This window comes from Chiloscyllium plagiosum, unplaced genomic scaffold, assembly GCF_037043375.1.
Source record: "Chiloscyllium plagiosum isolate Xiang-an unplaced genomic scaffold, Cpla_swu_hap1 HiC_scaffold_12, whole genome shotgun sequence".
In the NCBI taxonomy this organism is placed as follows: Eukaryota; Metazoa; Chordata; class Chondrichthyes; order Orectolobiformes; family Hemiscylliidae; genus Chiloscyllium; species Chiloscyllium plagiosum.
The window spans coordinates 25,021,482-25,040,888 of NW_028270150.1; the positions used below are offsets into that span (position 1 = coordinate 25,021,482).

The window sequence follows — 19,407 nt, forward strand, 5'->3', positions numbered from 1 at the left end:
AGTTACTAGTGGTGTACCACAAGGATCTGTTTTGGGTCCACTGCTGTTTGTCATTTTTATAAGTAACCTGGATGAGGGCGTAGAAGGATGGATTAGTACATTTGCAGATGACACTAAGGTCGGTGGAGTTGTGGACAGTGCTGAAGGATGTTACAGAGGAACACAGATAAGCTACAGAGCTGGGTGGGCTGAGAGGCAACAAATGGAGTTTAATGTGGAAAAGTGTAAACTGATCCACTTTGGAAGGAGCAACAGGAATAAAGAATACTGGGTTAATGGTAAGATTCTTGGCATTGTAGATGAGCAGAGAGATCTCGGTGTCCATGAATAAATCCCTGAAAATTGCCACCCAAGTTGATAGGGTTGTAAGGAGGCATACGATGTGTTAGCTCTTATTAGTCAAGGGATTGAGTTTCGCAGCCACGAGGTCATGCTGCAGCTGTGCAAAACTTTGGTGCGGCCACACTTGGAGTATTGCATATAGTTCTGGTCACCGCATTATAGGAAGGATGTAGAAGCTTTGGAAAGGGTTCAGAGGAGTTTTACTAGGTTGTTGTCTAGTATGGACGGAAGGTCTTTTGAGGAAAGGCTGAGGGACTTGAGGCTGCTTTCATTAGAGTGAAGAAGGTTGAGAGGTGACTTAATTGAGACATATAAGATAATCAGAGGATCAGATAGGGTGGACAGTGAGAGCCTTTTTCCTCAGAGAGAGAAGATCAGCATAGGCCTGCTTCTTTGGGTCCAACAGCTTCAAAAGTGCCTGACTGCTTTCAGTGAACAGCCGGACTGCCAAAATCAAATCAAACCAGAGAAAAGCTGAGGTGGGGGAACTTTCATTGTACAAGTGTTTTTTTAAACTTTTTCTAAAAACTTGAAAGCCTTTTGTCTGAGGCAGTATCCATTAGTTATAATCAAATTGGCCTTAAAACCCTTCAAACTTAGACTTTTCGGAGTCTATGTCTTGTACAATCTCTCTGAAAAAAAACCAAGGACACCATAACCTTGTTAAAGGAGCAGCAACATCACACCAGAGATTTATCCACTTTTATGTTTTCTAAGACCTCTCACACTTTCTCTTCTGTAATGTGAACGGTTCTCAAAAATTCAACATTTATTTCCCCGAATTCTCTAGCCTCTATTTCTTTCTTCACAGTAAAAACTGACGTGAAATATTCATTCAGTATCTCTTCCATCTGCTGAGGTTCAGCACATAGACAACCTCGTTGATCTTAAGGGGTCCTATTCTCTCCTTACTTGTGCTTTTCCTCTTAATGTACTTGTAGAATCTCTTTGTATTATCCTTAACCTTATCTGCCAAGGCTATTTCATGTCCCCCTGCTGCCCTCCTTATTTTCCTAAGAATATCCCTACACCTTTTATACTCTTCAAGAGATTCACTGGATCCCAGTAGTCTATATCAAATATATGACTCTTTCTTATTCTTGATCTTTATTCATCCATTGTTCCCTATTTGTACCAGCTTCACCCTTAACTCTAACAGGAACATAATGCTCTGAACTCTCGTCATCACACTTTTGAAAGCCTCCCACTTGTTAGTCACTCTGTTACCTGCAAACAGTCTACTCCAATTAACTTTTGGCAATTCTTATCTCATGCCATTAAAATTTGCCTTATTCCAATAAACTTTCATATGGAAGGCCTTTCCTTTACCATAACTATTTTAAAGCTAATAGAATTATGATCACTGATCCCAAAGTGTTCTCTTAGTAACACGTCAGTCACTTGGCCTGCCTTATTTCCCAGGAGCAGGTCAGGTTTTGTTCTTTCTCTAGTAGGTACATTTAAATATCCTTCTGCCATATACAAAAATTAAAAATTCAGCTTCACAAAAGAGGCAGTGAAAGGTGTCTATTAGTATTTTGTTTCTTTATTAATATTTAGGATTTGGGTGTCAGTGGTAAGGTGTTACTCGGATTTCTACTTTGTAGAATTCAGTGGAAGACAAATAAGCAGCTCCACATTAATATGGAACTAGAGTCACCCAGACCAAGTAAGGACAGTAAATTCTCTACCCTAAAGGTTATTAATGTACTATTTAGGGTTTTCTGACAATCTGTGTATTTCATGATCACTTTACAAACACCAGCCTTTTCTTTTGGGATTAATTTAAACTGAATTCAAATTCTCAAACGGCCCCAGAGAGATGTACACTCAATTTGTTCTGGATTATCAGCCAAACTCCAGGATAACGCTACATATTCCCAATCTGTTGCTGTTCCATGAACAAAAATGTAAACCAATATATACAGCATTAGTCTTGTGCCACGCATCTTACAAAAATTCCGGTGACACTGATGCAAAAGTGGAACAGTCAAAGCATCCTGTACCTTCTCAGTCCACTGGAAGAGTTGATCCTCAGCCACATAACAGTTACAATGGCAGGTTAGAATCTGTAAGAAAAGAGACAGCGCATTAAAAGACAATACCTGGGCATTGCTGAAAAATGACACTCAGGACCTTCACAAAACCACTACTTTAAAGCAAATAACATTCTATACTATATGACACTCTGTTCATCCTGTTGTAAATATCCTGATGAGTGCAAGATGAAAAGCTTTGGCAAAATAAATATTTTTTCAGCAATGTTTCCTGAAATATGGATTTTGAGCAATGTACATTTCTATGGCACTTTTTAAGATCTTAGGATCTGTTTTGAAAGTGTAGATACTGCTTCACCTTGAGGAATTTTAACAGCCTGATAGCAGGAATTACTGCAAGACATAAACATGAAAAACAGCAACATTCACAGACAAAACAGGAATCGATACTGATGAAGATATTAGTTCATTCACAACATTGACCAACTTAGGACCGAACTGGTGAGTGGGTTTTGGGATTCTGCTACATTGATCAAAGAGCAGAATAGTAGAGCTTCTAATGAAAACACCACAGAATAAATCTATTACCCTGGGGTGACATGGGATTCTGCACTCTCTGTGCCTTACTTCCATCAATTTGCAATATCCTTCACATAGAACAGGGACGAGAGTTTGAAAAGGTAAATTGTGGCACTGAACCCAGTCAAACATCAATCATTGTTCACCCAGTATGTGGTTCACAGAACTATTCAGACTGAAGAAAAAGCCACCAGGTCTCCCACTGCTCATCACTAGCTGTGATGGCGACATGTCTAAATATTTAGCAAGGTTCAGATCAAATTGCACTATGATTCTTGAAGGAAGCCAGTCTGGCAGCATCACAGTCAGTCCACTTGCAACAGTCTTACCCATCAGGTCAGACTGAGCTTGTGAAGGCTGAATTTGAAGTTATATAATCATACAGTACGAAAACAGATCCTTCAATTCAATCAGTCCATGTGGACTATAATCCCAAACTAAACTACTAATACACTGGCCCATATCCCTCCAAACATTTCTTATTCATGCATGTCAAAATGTCTTTTTAATGTTGTAACTGTACCTGCATCCACCATCTCATCTAGAACATCATTCCACACATAAACCACTCACTGTGTAAAAGACTTCCTGTCAGGTCTTTTTAAACTTTTTCTCCTCTCACCTTAAAAATATACCCCTTACTCTTGAAATGTCCCCACCCTATGGAAAAGACACCTGCCATTCACCTTATCTATACTCCTCATAATTTTATAAATCTCTATAAGGTCACCTCTCAATCTCCAATGCTCTAGTGAAAAAAATCCTAGCCAATCCAGTCTCTCCTTATAATTCAAACCCTCCATTCCTGGCAATATCCTGGTAATTCTTTTCTGAACCCTCTCCAGCTTAACAATAATAAGCACTTAAACAGGAATGAGAAACGAGTCAGTAGCTGGGGCAACTGTCTCTTCCACACACATTTTAACAGATTGTCAGATATCCAGACACACTCAACAAATCAGTGAACAGACCATTGGATTGGATGTCAGCCGGTAGAGAAGACATGATGTGTCAGTGGTAAACTGCTGATTTATGGTATCTGTGCCTTTAACTCTCTCATTCCACAGCGTAACTGCTCCAATTATTTCCCAGCTCCCCGAGCATTGAACAAAGGAGTTCAGAAAACCTGTTAAAAGGAACAGCAGAAGTCAATAACAGAATTAATTTACTCATTGCTATATATTGAATCACTGAGGGTACAACAGCAAAGTAAATGGAGAAGCAATCAGGGAAATCAGCACTTACTTTTAATAAAGAGAGGAGTGTAGTGGTTCAAGAAGGCACCTCACCACCACCTTCTTATTTAGAAATAATTAATAATTAAATATTGGAAGCAATTCTAAGATATAAATTTATGTGCATTTGGAGAGGCAGGAATTAATCAAGAACAGGCAGCACAGCTTTGTTAAGGGAAGGTCATGTCTGACCAACATGACTGAATTTTTCAGAGATGTGTAGATGAGAACAAAGCTTTTGATGTTGTCTACTTGGACTTTCTATAAGGGCAAGACCTTTGTTAAGCTCCCACACGGGAGACTGATAGTAAAGGTAAAAGTCCATGGGATCAAAGGAAATTTGGCAAATTGGAATTAGAATTAGCTGAGTGGCAGAAGGCAGAGGGGTGTTGTTGTGACTGGAAGATGGGGCCCTTGCTCAGTCAGTTTATGAATGATACAAAAATTGGTGGGGATGGTAAAGAGTGAGGGGGACAGCCTTAGGTTACAGATGGATATAGACTGGCTGGTCAGATGGGCTGATCAGCGGCAAATGAAATTCAATCTGGATAAGTGTACTGTGATGCACTTGGGCAGGATAAACAAGGCAAAGGAATATGTGGTGAACAGTTCCACGCCGGGAAGCACTGAGGATCAAAGGGACCCTGATGTGCATGCACATCGGTCATTTCAGGTAGTGGGACAGGAATATAAAGTGATGAAGGAGGCATATGAATATGAGCCTTTATTAGCTGAGGCAGAGTTTATGCTGGACTGATAATATAACCTTGGTTTGGCTACAGTTGGAGTACTGTGCGCAGTTCTGGAATCCACATTATAGGAGGATTGTGAGTGCACTAGAAAGGGTGCAGGGATTTACCAGGATGTTCTCCAGGCTGGAGAGTTTCAGTTATGAAGAGAGATTGGATAGATTGAGGTTATTTTCCTCAGAGCAGAGGAGACATGATAGTGATGTATACAATTATGAGGGACACAGATAGGGTAGATAAGAAGAAACATTTCCCCTTGACACAGGGATCAATGACCAGGGGCACAGCTTTAAGGGAAGGGGCAGAAGGTTGAGAGAGGAGGTAAGGACAAACTTTTTCACGCAGAGGGTGGTAGGAATCTGGAACTCATTGCTTGTAAGGGTGGAGAGGCAGAAACCCTCATCCCATTGAAGTAGTATTTAGAGGTACACTTCCAATGCCAAGGCATACAAGGCCATTGGCCGGGTGCTAGAAAACAGGATTAGAATATCTGGTGGTTGCTTTTGATCAGTTTGATGGGCCAAAAGGACTACTTCTGTAGATCTCTGTAACTCTAAATGCTCAGCCAGCCAGTTTGTGGATTAATAAATACTAATAAAATTGTAAGAAAACAGACCAGGAGGGACAGACCAAGGGAAGAGTTAGGTACAGACCAAGGGGAGCGAGAGGGACAGACCAAGGGGACAAAGAGAGACAGACCGAGGGGAGACAGAGAGAAACACAGATTGAGGGGGGAGAAAGAGACAGACAGACTGACAGACCGAGGGGACAGAGACAGGCAGACCGAGGGGAGCTGAAAGTTTGCATTGTTCTGGAGCTACTTGAATTCTGAGAAAGCCTGGCCATGTTTGATTGCAGTAGAGCAAGGATACAGTACAAGGGGGAGGTGCATGCAATGTGAAATGTTTCTTTTAAAACGAATGGAAGACAATCATAAGATCAGCACATAAATCAGATCATCAACAACGTGATATTCAAACAATGTGGTCCTAGACTGAAGGAGAAGCATAATCTGACAACAGTTCCCACCTGGAGACCCCATCAGCACCTTCCTCACTCACCTACAGCATTCTGTCCAACAGCAATTAGAAATGTAGAGCAAGGCAAACTCTGCTCTGTCGTGCTTTCAGTTGAAGCTCTGCTCTCTGGACTCCACTGAATATTTATCTTTCTGGTGAGGAAGACACAAATACAATTAAACTTCAGTCTGAAAAAAATCACATCACAGGGAAATGTTTTATCGAACTTCTAGTTAGTTCCTGAATAAATACCAAAACTATTAGTGACAAGTTGAGGAAAAGATCATCAGGAATATAAAGTCAATGCAATTCCTCCGCATGTAAAGAAAGCTAGCCAAGTCTGGTTGATAAGGGTGCTCTGGCAGTTCGGACTCCCCCAGACAGAGCTGATCAGAAAGCAGGAAGAAACAAACTGGCAGAGGCTTGTAAATCAGCAAAATACAAAAAGCAAGACAAAGTGAGCATCTGAATGGGAAGAGGCAATTAAGTGATTTCCATGTGTAATCTGATTCAGTCTGCCAAAGGGTTGCCAGTTGAAATGTTAACCTGCTGTTATTTTCTCCAAATAAACTGTATCACCTGGAACTGTACCAACGGAATGCTCAGAATTTCTGATCTCACCCCATCTAACATGAGTTGATACTTTACCACAGAAACCATCCTAAAGATGTGCAGATCCTGAAGATTTCAGAATATTGATGTTTCACCTCCGATAGGCAAGCTTCAACTAAAGGTGTTGGTAATCCTGGTCGTTGGTAACTCCCCATGATTTGTGTCTTGCCTTTACGACTGCAAACTTGCTTTTGGTATTACATTAGGAGAAAGTGAGGACTGCATTGGTATTACATTGTGCATTATTGTGAATTATAAACCCCCAACCTCATTATGGCATCCAATAAACCCAAAGGAAGTAGAAGAAGATGCACATCAGAGTTGTGTTTATGTTAAAATAGAAAAATGGCACTTCTGGACGTACCACAAAGAATAAAAATTGAAAAGTTTGATGAACGAATGTAATGTTGCCTCATCCACAATAAGGCCCCAAACGAATCAATGCTGAAGCCTGATTCAAACAAAGCTGTTAAAGGCACTCTGCATTAAATACACAATATTACAGATGCTAAATTACTTTGCTGGATAACTGTTGAGTTCACCCAGTGAACATAACCTCATTAATTCAACTGACGGACCAGGGTGTCAACCAGAATTATGAAATGTTATTGAGCAAGAAATTTTACAAGAAAGTTAATCAAGCATGAAGGCACCGTACCTCTTTATTAGAGAGTCATAGATATATCTCCATGTAGGTCAGCGCTCACTTGCATATATTAACTCTAGAATTACCAGTTATCCAAGTAATGTTTGGAGTGATCAAAGGTACCATAACTGATTTAATGAGCCATTTGCAGTTTCACTATTATCAGCCATGTGTACTCAGACATGGTCAAGCACATGCTACTGGTAGGATCAATGAGGTAGGTGAACCAAAAAAGGCAAGTGGGCAATGAGGGGGGAACCAGCGCAGTGGTTGCGGGGGGGGGGGGGGGGGGGGGGGACAGCCAACAACAAAGTGGCAATATCTCGGCAGGATACAGGCAGAGGGAGATACGCAGTATGCACTGGCCTCACACCATGCACTGTACCATCCAAACACACACCGCCTCACACACGACCGATCACTCCCTTTCATTGCGCACCACAGGAGTACAGAAGGCCCGGCCTGAACCTCAGGTGGGATAGGCGGTGGGGTACATGGATGTGTGTGGACTGGCTGCAAAGTCAAGCTACCATTACCACCAAACTTGGAACCGTCGCCCACAAATTCATGCCTGGCCTTCCCACAAAGGGAATCCTGGCACAGCGTCCATGTCCCTTCTTGTCTGGCCGAAAGCAAGTCCTGAACTTCTTAATGTCTTTTCTAATTTAACCTGTTCATAGATGCTATTACACACTCTCTAGAGCAAGTGGGACTTGAGCTCAGGCCTCCTGGTCCACAGGAAGGGACACTACCACTGGGCTCCTAGCAGCGCTTCTTAAACAATTTCTCCCTGACTCCTTTCAGGTTCGTCTCAGAGAAAGAGCTGTGGGTGCTGACTGTCGCTGAGAGAAAACCTGTCAATCTGATTTTCTGAAATCTTTCTCAGGAGTCTAGAAGACCTTCCAGGAGGTAATGAGATAGGTGTTCCTTGGTGGCAGCCCAACAAGATGACCCACTGCTAGAAACATAAACTCAGAGAGCACACACCAAAGCCAGGGTAATGGCAGCCCCTGAATGCTACTGTGTTAAAAGTGGCGTGCTGCTGAACAAATGGAGTCACCCTAATGAACCCTGCAAATGAGGAATGGACAGTGATCTACCAGGTAATGATGCTGCTGAGGAAATATTGCAACTAGACCTTCAAATTTCAACAGCTGGCCATGATGCGAACCAACCTTATAGGAGAGTTGGTTAGCTCAGTTGGTTGGATGGCTGATTTGCAATGCAGAGTAATTCCAACAGTGTGGTTCAATTCCTGCACTGTCTAAGATTACCATGAAGGACTCTCCTTCTCAAGCTCCCCTTTGTCAAAACTGTGGTGACCCTCAGGTTAAACCACCACCCGTCATCTCATCTCCAATGAGAGAACAGCCCTGTGGTCTGGTAAGACTAGAGCGACTTTACCTTACTTGATGCAAACTTGCAGAAAACCTCACTAAAGTCCCCTCACAATCTTATACACCTCAATCAGTCCCCTCTCAGCCTTCTCTGCTCTAAAGAAAACAACCTGAGCCTATCCAGCCTCTCTTCAGAGCTAAAATGCTCCATCCCAGGGAACATAGAGTCATTGAGATGTACAGCATGCAAACAAACCCTTCAGTCCAACTTGTCCATGCTGACCAGATATCCCAACCCAACCTAGTCCCACCTGCCAGCACCTGGCCCATATCTCTCCAAACCCTTCCTTTTCTTATACCCATCCAAATGCCTTTTAAATGTTGTATTTGTACCAGCCTCCACCACTTCCCCTGGCAGCTCATTCCAATCATCTGTTGCCTGAAAAAGTTGCCCCTTAGGTCTCTTTTATATCTTTCCTCTCTCATCCTCTCTAGTTCTGGACTCCCCCACTCCAGGGAAAAGACCTTGTCTATTTACCCTATCCATGCCCCTCATGATTTTATAAACCTCTATTTTATAAACATCCTGGTGAAGCTCCTCCATATCCACTCCAGGACAACCACATCCTTCCTACAGTGAGGCAACCAGAACTGCACACAGTATTCCAGCTAGTCCAAGAGTGTGGTGCTGGAAAAGCACAGCAGGTCAGGTAGCAACCAAGGAGCAGAAGAATCATTGTTTCAGACATTAGCCTTTCATCAGGAATTCATCAGATGAAGGGCTTATGCCTGAAACATCAATTCTCCTGCTCCTCAGATGCTGCCTGACCGGCTGTGCTTTTCCAGCACCCACACTCTTGGACTCTGATCTCCAGCATCTGCAGTCGTCACTTTCTCCTATTCCAGCTGTAGCCTGTCTAGAGCTCCAACATAACCTCCTTATTCATAAAATATATCAGTCATGGCACAGATTAGAGTGTCCCATATGCTTTTTAAACACCCTATCAACCTGTCCTAGAAGACACATACAACACAGGAGCAGAAGTCTGCCATTTCACCAATCACACTTGCTCCGCCATTTGATCATGGATGATAGCTTTCTCAACCCCTTTCTTCTCCTTTCTCCCCATAACCCTTGATCCCATTACTAACCACGCACCTCTCTATCTCTGTTTTAAATACACTCGATAACCTGGCTTCCACAGCCTTCTGTGGCAGTGCATTCCACAGATTCACTACCCTCTGGCTGAAAACATTTGTCCTCATCTCAGTATCAAAGGGTCGTCCCTCCATTCTGAGGCTGTGCCCTCAAGTTCTAGTCTCTCTAATGGAAACACTTTCTCTATGTCCACGCCTTTTGGTATTCTAGAAGTTTCAATCAGATTCCCCCTCATCCTTATAAACTCTATTGAGTACAGACCCAGAGTCCTCAACTGCTCCTTTTAGAACAAGTCCATACTCATAAACTCCCTCTAGACTGCTTCTAATGCCAGCACATCCTTCCTTAGATACGGGGCCTAAAACTGTTCACAATATTCCAAATGTGGCCTGACCAGGCCCTTACACAGCCTCAGCTGTATATCCTTGCTCTTCTACTGTCGCCCTCTTGAAATGAACACTAACATTGTATTTGCCTTCCTAACTACCAACTGAACCTACATGTTAACACTGAAAATATCCTGAACTCAGAGTCCCAAGTCCCTTTGTGTTTCAGATTTCTGAAGCCTTTCCCCATTTATGCCTCTATTCTTCCTCTCAAAGTTCATAACCTCACACCTTTCAACACTGCATTCCACCTGCCACTTCTATGCCTTCAGTTTCTTCATCCATATCATTAATGTATAATGTTATAACTATGAATAGTTGTAGTCCCTACACTGACCTCTGCGGAACTCCTCTAGTCACCAGCTGCCATCCTGAAAAAGACTCCTTTATCTTCACTCTCTCCCTTCTGCCAGACAGCCAATCCTCCATCCATGCCAGTAACTTGCCCCTAACACCATGGGCTCTTATTAAGCAGCCTCCTGAGTAGCACCTTGTCAAAGTTCTTCTGGAAGTCGAAACAGATCATGACTGCTGCCTCTCCTTTGTCTAATTTGCTCGTTACCTAGAATCACAGAGATGTACAGCATGGAAACACACCCTTCGGTCCAACTCGTCCAGAGATCCCAACCCACTCTAGTCCCACTTGCCAGCACACGGCGCATATCCCTCCAAACCCTTCCTATTCATATACCCATCCAGATGCCTTTTAAAAGTTGTAATTGAACTAGCCTCCATCACTACCTCTGGCAGCTCATTCCATACACGTACCACCCTCTGCATGAAAACGTTGCCCCTTAGATCTCTTTTATATCTTTCCCCTCTCACCCTAAACCTATGCCCTCTAGTTCTGGACTCTTCCCCCCCCCCCCCCTCCCCGGGAAAAGACTTTGTCTATTTATCTTATCCATGCCCCTCACGATTTTATAAACCTCTACAACATCACCTCTCAGTCTCTGACGCTCCAGGGAAAACAGCCCCAGCCTGTTCAACCACTCCCTATAGCTCAAATCTCCCAACCCTGGCAACATCCTTGTAAATCTTTCCTGAACCCTTTCAAGTTTCACAACATCTTTCCGATAGGAAGGAGACCAGAAGTGCACGCAATATTCCAAAAGTGGCCTAACCAATGTCCTGTACAGCCACAACATGACCTCCCAACTCCTGTACTCAATACTCTGACCAATAAAGGAAACCATACCAAACACCTTCTTCACTATCCTATCTACCTGTGACTCCACTTTCAAGGAGCTATGGACCTGCACTCCAAGCTCTCTTTGTTCAGCAACACTCCCTATGACCTTATCATTAAGTGGATAAGTCCTGCTAAGATTTGCTTTCACAAATTGCAGCATCTTGCATTTATCTAAATTAAACTCCATCTGCCACTTCTCAGCCCATTGGCCCATCTGGTCAAGATCCCGTTGTAATCTGAGGTAACCTTCTTCGCTGTCCACTACACCTCCAATTTTGGTGTCATCTGCAAACTTACTAACTGTACCTCTTATGCTCGCATCCAAATCATTTATATAAATGACAAAAAGTAGAGGACCCAAGAACGATCCTTGTGGTCACAAGCCTCCAGTCTGAAAAACAACCCTGTACCACCACCCTCTGTCTCCTACCTTTGAGCCAGTTCTGTATCCAAATGGCTAGTTCTCCCTGTATTCCATGAGATCTAACTTGCTAACCAGTTTCCCATGGGAAATCTTGTTGAATGCCTTACTGAAGTCCATACAGATCACATCTACCGCTCTGCCCTCATCAATCCTCTTTGTTACTTCTCCAAAAAACTCAATCAAGTTTGTGAGACATGATTTCCCACACACAAAGCCATGTTGACTATCCCTAATCAGTCCTTGCCTTTCCAAATACATGTACATCCTGTCCCTCAGGATTCCCTCCAACAATTTGCCCACCACCAATGTCAGGCTCATTGGTCTATAGTTCCCTGGCTGGTCCTTACCACCTTTTTTAAACAGCAGCACCACGTTAGCCAACCTCCAGTCTTCCGTCACCTCACCTGTGACTATTGATGATACAAACATCTCAGCAAGAGGCCCAGCAATCACTTCTCTGGCTTCCCACAGAGCTCTCGGGTACACCTGATCAGGTCCTGGGGATTTATCCACTTTTATGTGTTTCAAGACATCTAGCACTTCCTCCTCTGTAATATGGACATTTTTCAAGATATCACCATCTATTTCCCTACATTCTATATCTTCCATGTCTTTTTCTACTGTAAATACTGATGCAAACTACTCGTTTAGTATCTCCCCCATCTCCTGCAGCTCCACACAAAGGCCGCCTTTGAGAGGTCCTATTCTCTCCCTAGTTACCCTTTTGTCCTTAATGTATTTATAAAACCCCTTTGGATTCTCCTAAACTCTATTTGCCAAAGCTGTCTCATGTCCCCCTTTTGCCCTCCTGATTTCCCTCTTAAGTATACTCCTACTTCCTTTATACTCTTCTCAGGATTCATTCGATCTATCCTGTCTATACCTGACATATGCTTCCTTCGTTTTCTTAAGCAAACCCTCAATTTCTTTAGTCATCCAGTTTTCCCTATACTTACCAGCCTTTCCTTTCACCTTAACAGGAATATACTTTCTCTGGATTCTCGTTATCTCATTTCTGAAGGCTTCCCATTTTCCAGCTTACCTTTACCTGCGAACATCTGCCCCCAATCAGCTTTTGAAAGTTCTTACCTATTACCATCAAAATTAGCCTTCCTCCAATTTAGAACTTCAACTTTTAGGTCCAGTCTATCTTTTTCCGTCACTATTTTAAAACGAATAGAATTATGGTCACTGGCCCCAAAGTGTTCCCCCACTGACACCTGCCCTGCCTTATTTCCCAAGAGTAGGTCAAGTTTTGCACCTTCCCTAGTCGGTACATCCACACAAAGAATGAACTGAAAGAATTCTAACAGATTTGTCAGGCATGACCTCCCCTAGACAAAGCTGGGCTGATTCAGTTCTATTTTATCATGCACTTCCAAGTATTCCACAATCTCAACCTTAACAATGCACTCTAAAATCTTATCAATGACCAAGGTCGTGCTAACCAGCCTATCATTTCCCGGCTGCTGCCTCCTTCCCTTCTTAAACAGGGATGCTACATTAACCATTTTCCTGTCCTCTGGGATCCTCCCTGACTCCAGCAATTCCTGAAAGATCACCACAAGTGCCTCTAAAAAATCCTCAGCTATCTCTTTCAGAACTCTGGGGTGCAGTCCATCTGGTCTGGTTGATCCATCCACCTTCAGATCTTTCAGCTTCCCCAGCACCTTCTCCTTAGTGATGGTTACTACACTCACCTCTGCCCCCAACTCTCTTCAAGTTCTGGTATGCTGCTGGTGGCTTCCCTGTGAAAACTGATGCCAAGTCCCTATTCAGTTCCTCCACTACTTCTTTGTTCCCCATTACTACTTCTCCAGCCTCATTTTCCAGCAGTTAATCTTGCCTCTCTCTTACTTTCAGATATCTAAAAATAACCTCTTGCAATTGTCTGTTATATTATGTGGTAGCTTACCCTCATACTTCATCTTCTCCCCCATTATTGTTTTTTTGTAGTTCGCCTCTGCTGATTTTTAAAGGCTTCCCAATCTTCTGGCTTCCCATTAATATTCATCACATTGTATGCTTTTCCTTTTGCTTTTATGCTGTCCCTGACTTCCCTTGTCATCCACAGTTACCTTGTTCTCTCCTCAGTATATTTCTTCTTCCTTGAGATGAATTTCTGCTGGGCCTCCTGTATTACCCCCAGTAGCTCTTGTCAGTGCTGCTCCATCATCTTTCCTGCTATGCTCCCTTCCAATCAACCACGGCCAGCTCCTCCCTTGTGTCTTTGTGGTTACTTCACTCAATTATAACACTGTTATATCTGATTCCAGCTTGTCCCTCTCAAACTGCAGGATGAATTCTATCATATTATGGTCACTGGCCCCAAAGGGTTCCTTCACTTTATGCTCCCTAATCAAGTCTGCCTCATTACACATCACCAAATCCAGAACTGCCTGTTCCCTAGTGGCCTCTACCACAAGCTGCTCCGAAAAACCATCTCATGGACATTCCACAAATTCCTTGGAATGTAATATCCTGCAGCCTTCAGGAAACTGTGGAGAAGAATCCCGAATCCCATGATCCTTCACTTCCTCTGAGCTTCCTCGTGTCCTACCATTCATTGAGTGTTCACTTGTCTTGTTACTTTTTCCAAAGTGCCTCACCTCACACTTTTCAGGTTACATTCCATCTGCCTCTGATCTGCCCATTTGACCAATACATGTGTATCTTCTTGTAATGGCCTTCCTCACCATTAACTGTCCAACCGATCTCCTTGTCATCCACAAACTTACTTATCATAACCCACCCCGACACTCTCATTTATATTGTTCAATGAACTCCAATAAATTAGTTAAACTTGATTTCCCTTTGACAAAACTATGTTGGTGCTTCCTGATTAACGTAAACCTTCCCATATGCCTTTATGTAAAATCTTTAATAATAGGTTCTGAGATTTTGCTTTAAATGTTCAGCTAACTGGCCTGTAATTTCCTGCTTTCCAGCTCCTTCCCTCTCTGAATAAAGGAGTTACATTAGTTATCTCCTAACCTAAATGAACGTTCCCCAAAGCTGGTGAGTTTTGGAAAATTAAAGTCAATGCACTAACCTTCTTACTAATGACTTCTCTGAAGACCCTCGAATGAGATCCATCAGGACCCAGGGACTTGTTTACTCGCACGTCTAACAATTTGCTCAGCACTACTTCCCCGGTTACTGTAATTTTCTAGAGCATTAGTTATTTCTGGGATGCTATTGTACCCTCGAGATTGAGGATCAATTTAAAATAATTGTTCAACTGCCATCTCTTTATTCTCCGTAACTAAAGCCCCAGACTGTTTTCAATAGGACTAACACTTACTTTGTTAACTCTTTTCTTTTTGAAACATCTGTCAGTCCCAAAGTCAAACCAGAATCAACTGAAATGTCAAACCAGAGTCAAACTGGAGTCAATCCTTGAGTCAGTCCCAGTGTCAATCAGAGATAGCTCCAGAATGAATCTTGGATCAACCAAGTCAGTTCTCCAGTTAAACCAAACACAATCCCAGAGTCCAAGCACAATCAATCCCAGTCTCAAACAGGAGTCAGTTCCACAGTCAATCCTGCAGTCAGACTTGGAGTCACACCTAGTGTCAAACCAAAGTCAGTCAACATCAATCCAAACTCAATGCAGGAATCAGTGCAGAGTCATTCCAGAGCCAACCTAGAGTTAATTCAGAATTAGTCTCGGAGTCAATCCAGAGCCAGTGCAAAATCAAATCCGCTGTCTACCCCAGAGACATTTCAGAATCAGTCCAGGAATCAATCTGGAGTCAGTCCTGATGTGTATCTGGAGTCACTGAACATAGGCCCATGATGTTGTGCTGAACATGACGCCAAGTTAAACTAATCCTTTCTGCCTGCCCTTAGTCCATATCCATCCTTTCCTTGCATATTGATGTGTTTTATCTAAAAGTCAATTAAATGCCCCTATCGTGTCTGCCTCCATCATCACCCTGGCAGCACGTTCCAAACTCCTACCGCTCTGTAAAAAAAAACTTGCCCCTCACATCTCCTTTGAATTTCCCCCTCTCACCTTAAATGCATACCCCAAGTTTTAGATATTTCAACTCTGTGAGACAAAGGTTCTGACCATCTTCTTCCTCTTGTCAAGCAAATGTTGTTCCCTTGTTCAAGAGGGGAGTAGAGACAACCCTGGAAATTATAGACCTGTGAGCCTTGTCAAGAGGAAGAAGAAGGCTTATGTTAGGATGAGATGTGATGACTCAGTTAGGGCGCTGGAGAGTTACAAGTTAGCCAGGAAAGACCAAAAGAGAGAGCTAAGAAGAGCCAGGAGGGAACATGAGAAGTCATCGGCATACCAGGAATAAAAGAATGACTCGTGTAAGATTAGGGCCAATCAACCATAGTAGTGGGAAGTTGTGCATGGAGTGAGAGGAGATGGGGAAGCACTAAATGAATACTTTTCATCAGTATTCTCACTAGAAAAAGACAACATGGTCGATGAGAATACTGAGATACAGGCTACTAGACTGGATGGGATTGAGATGCAAAGGAGGGCGTGTTAGCAATTCTGGAAAATGTAAAAATACATTAGTCCCCTGGGCCGGATGGGATTTATCCTAGGATTCTCTGGGAAGCCCGGGAGGAGATTGCAAAGCCTTTGGCTTTGATCTTTATGTCATCATTGTCTACAGGAATAATGCCACAAAACTGGAAGATAGCAAATGTTGTTCCCTTGTTCAAGAGGGGAGTAGAGACAACCCTGGAAATTATAGACCTGTGAGCCTTACGTCGGATGTGGGTAAAGTGTTGGAAAAGATTACAAGAGATAGGATTTATAATCATCTCGAAAGGAATAAGTTGATTAGGGATAGTCAACACAGTTTTGTGAAGAGTAAGTCGTGCCTCACAAACCTTATTGAGTTCTTTGAGAAGGTGACCAAACAGATGGATGAGGGTAAAGCAGTTGATGTGGTGTATATCGATTTCAGTAAGGCATTAAAGTTAAGGCTCCCCACGGTACGCTATTGCACAGAGGTATGGGATTGAGGGTGATTTAGCAGCTTGGATCAGAAATTGGCTAGCTGAAAGAAGACAGAGGATGGTGGTTGATGGGAAATATTCATCCTGAAGTTCAGTTATTAGTTGGGTACTGCAAGGATCTGTTTTGGGTCCACTGTTGTTTGTCATTTTTATAAATGACCTGGATGAGGGCGTAGAAGGGTGGGTTAGTAAATTTGTAGATGACACTAAGGTAAGCAGAGTTGTGGATAGTGTCGAAGGATGCTGTAGGTTACAGAGAGACATAGATAAGTTGCAGAGTTGGGCTGAGACGTGGCAAATGGAATTTAATGCGGAAAAGTGTGAGGTGATTCACTTTGGAAGGAGTAACAGGAATGCAGAGTACTGGGCTAATGGTAAGATTCTTGGTAGTGTAGATGAGCAAAGCGATTCAGTGTCCAGGTACACAGATCCTTGAAAGTTGCCACCCAGGTTGATTAGATGCCCTACAGTATGAAAACAGGCCCTTCGACCCAACAAGTCCTCACTGACCCTCTGAAGAGTAATTCACCCAGACCCATTCCACTTCTCTATATTTATCCCAGATTAATGTACCTAACACTAAGGGCAATTTAGCATGGCCAATTCACCTGATCTGCACATCTTTGGACTGTGGGAGAAAACCCATGCAGACACAGGGAGAATGTGCACACTCCACACAGACTGTCGCCAGAGACAGGAATCGAATCTGGTTCCCTGGCGTTGTGAGGCATCAGTGCTAACCATTGAGCCACCATGTCGCCCCAAAGGTTGATAGGTTTGTTAGGAAAGCATACAGTGTGTTAGCTTTTATTGGTAGAGGGATTGAGTTTCAGAGCCATGAGGTCATGCTGCAGCTGTACAAAACTCTGATGCAGCCACATTTGGAGTATTGCACACAGTTCTGGTCACCGCACTACAGGAAGGATGTTGAAGCTTTGGAAAGGGTTCAGAGGAGATTTACTAGGATGTTGCCTGGTATGGAGGGAAGGTCTTACGAGAAAAGGCTGAGGGACTTGAGACTGTTTTCGTTAGAGAGAAGAAGGTTGAGAGGTGACTTAATTGAGACATATAAGATAATCAGAGGGTTAGATAGGTTGGACAGTGAGAGCGTTTTTCCTCGGATGGTGATGGCTAGCACGAGGGGACATAGCTTTAAATTGAGGGGTGATAGATATAGTTGAAAAATGTGATGCTGGAAAAACACAGCAGGCCAGGCAGCATCCGAGGAGCAGGAGAATCGACGTGACGGGCATATGCTCTTCTTCAGGAATGAGACTGGTGCGCCAAGCGGGCTGAGATAAAAGATAGGGGAGAGGGGAATTTGGGGGAGGGGCGCTGAGAATACGATAGGTGGAAGGAGGTGAGGGTGAGGGTGATAGGCCGGAGAGGGGGTGGGGGCGGAGAGGTCGGGAAGAAGATTGCAGGTCAAGAGGGCAGTGCTGAATCCGAGGGTTGGGACTGAGATAAGGTGGGGGGAGGGGAAATGAGGAAGCTGGAGAAATCTACATTCATCCCGTGTGGTTGGAGGGTTCCTAGGCGGAAGATGAGGTGCTCTTCCTCCAGGCGTCGTGTGGCCATGGTCTGGCGATGGAGGAGGCCAAGAACCTGCATGTCATTGGCGGAGTTGGAGGGGGAGTTAAAATGTTCAGCTACGGGGCGGTTGGATTGGTTGGTGCGGGTGTCCCAGAGGTGTTCCCTGAAATGCAAGTAGGCAGCCTGTCTCCCCAATGTAGAGAGACCACATCGGGTGCAGCAGATACAGTAAATCCTCCATGTGTGTGGAGGTGCAGGTGAATTTGCGACAGATATAAAGGATCCATTGGGGCCTTGGAGGGAGGTGAGGGGGAGGTGTGGGCGCAAGTTTTGCACTTCTTGCGGTTGCAGGGGAAGGTGCCGGGAGTGGAGGTTGGGTTGGTGGGGGGTGTGGACTTGACGAGGGAGTCGCGGAGGGAGTGATCTCTCCTGAATGCTGATAGGGGTGGAGAAGGAAATATATCCCTGGTGGTGGGGTCTGTCTGGAGGTGGCGAAAATGACAGAGGATGATATGATGTATCCGGAGGTTGGTGGGGTGAAAGGTGGGGACCAGTGGGGTTCTGTCCTGGTGGCGATTGGAGGGGCGGGGTTCAAGGGCGGAGGAGCGGGAAGTGGAGGAGATGCGGTGGAGAGTGTCGTCGACCACGTCGGAGGGGAAATGGCGGTCTTTGAAGAAGGAGGCCATCTGGGTTGTTCGGTATTGGAATTGGTCCACGTGGGAGCAGATGCGGCGGAGGCGGAAGAATTGGGGCAGGGTGGGAGGAGGTGTAATCGAGGTAGCTGTGGGAGTCGGTCGGTTTATAGTAAATGTCAGTGTTGAGCTGGTCGCCCGAGATAGAAATGGAGAGGTCTAGGAAGGGGACAGAGGAGTCTGAGACGTTCCAGGTAAATTTGAGGTCGGGATGGAAGATGTTAGTAAAGTGGATGAACTGTTCAACCTCCTCGTGGGAGCACAAGGTAGCGCTAATACAATCATCGATGTAGCAGAGGAAAAGATGGGGGATGATGCCAGTGTAGCTGCAGAAGATGGACTGTTTCACATATCCGATGAAGAGGCAGGCATAGCTGGGGCCCATGCGGGTGCCCATGGCTACTCCTTTGGTTTGGAGGAAGTAGGAGGATTGGAAGGAGAAGTTGTTAAGAGTGAGGACCAGTTTAGTCAGTCGAAGGAGAGTGTCAGTGGAAGGGTACTGGTTGGGTCGGCGGG

The 19,407-nt window shown here is 44.0% G+C and overlaps 1 protein-coding gene across 1 annotated transcript in view; it reads right to left on the reverse strand.

The window, feature by feature from the left end:
- psmg1 (proteasome (prosome, macropain) assembly chaperone 1) overlaps window positions 1-19,407 on the reverse strand; it is a 37,382-nt gene that overhangs the window by 16,165 nt on the left and 1,810 nt on the right. The window contains exons 2-4 of the mRNA XM_087992519.1: window positions 5,964-6,073; window positions 3,890-4,044; window positions 2,349-2,411 (exon numbers count right to left, since the gene is read on the reverse strand). Coding sequence (XP_087848645.1) covers window positions 2,349-2,411; window positions 3,890-4,044; window positions 5,964-6,073 — 328 coding nt within the window. The remainder of the gene's footprint in view (window positions 1-2,348; window positions 2,412-3,889; window positions 4,045-5,963; window positions 6,074-19,407) is intronic.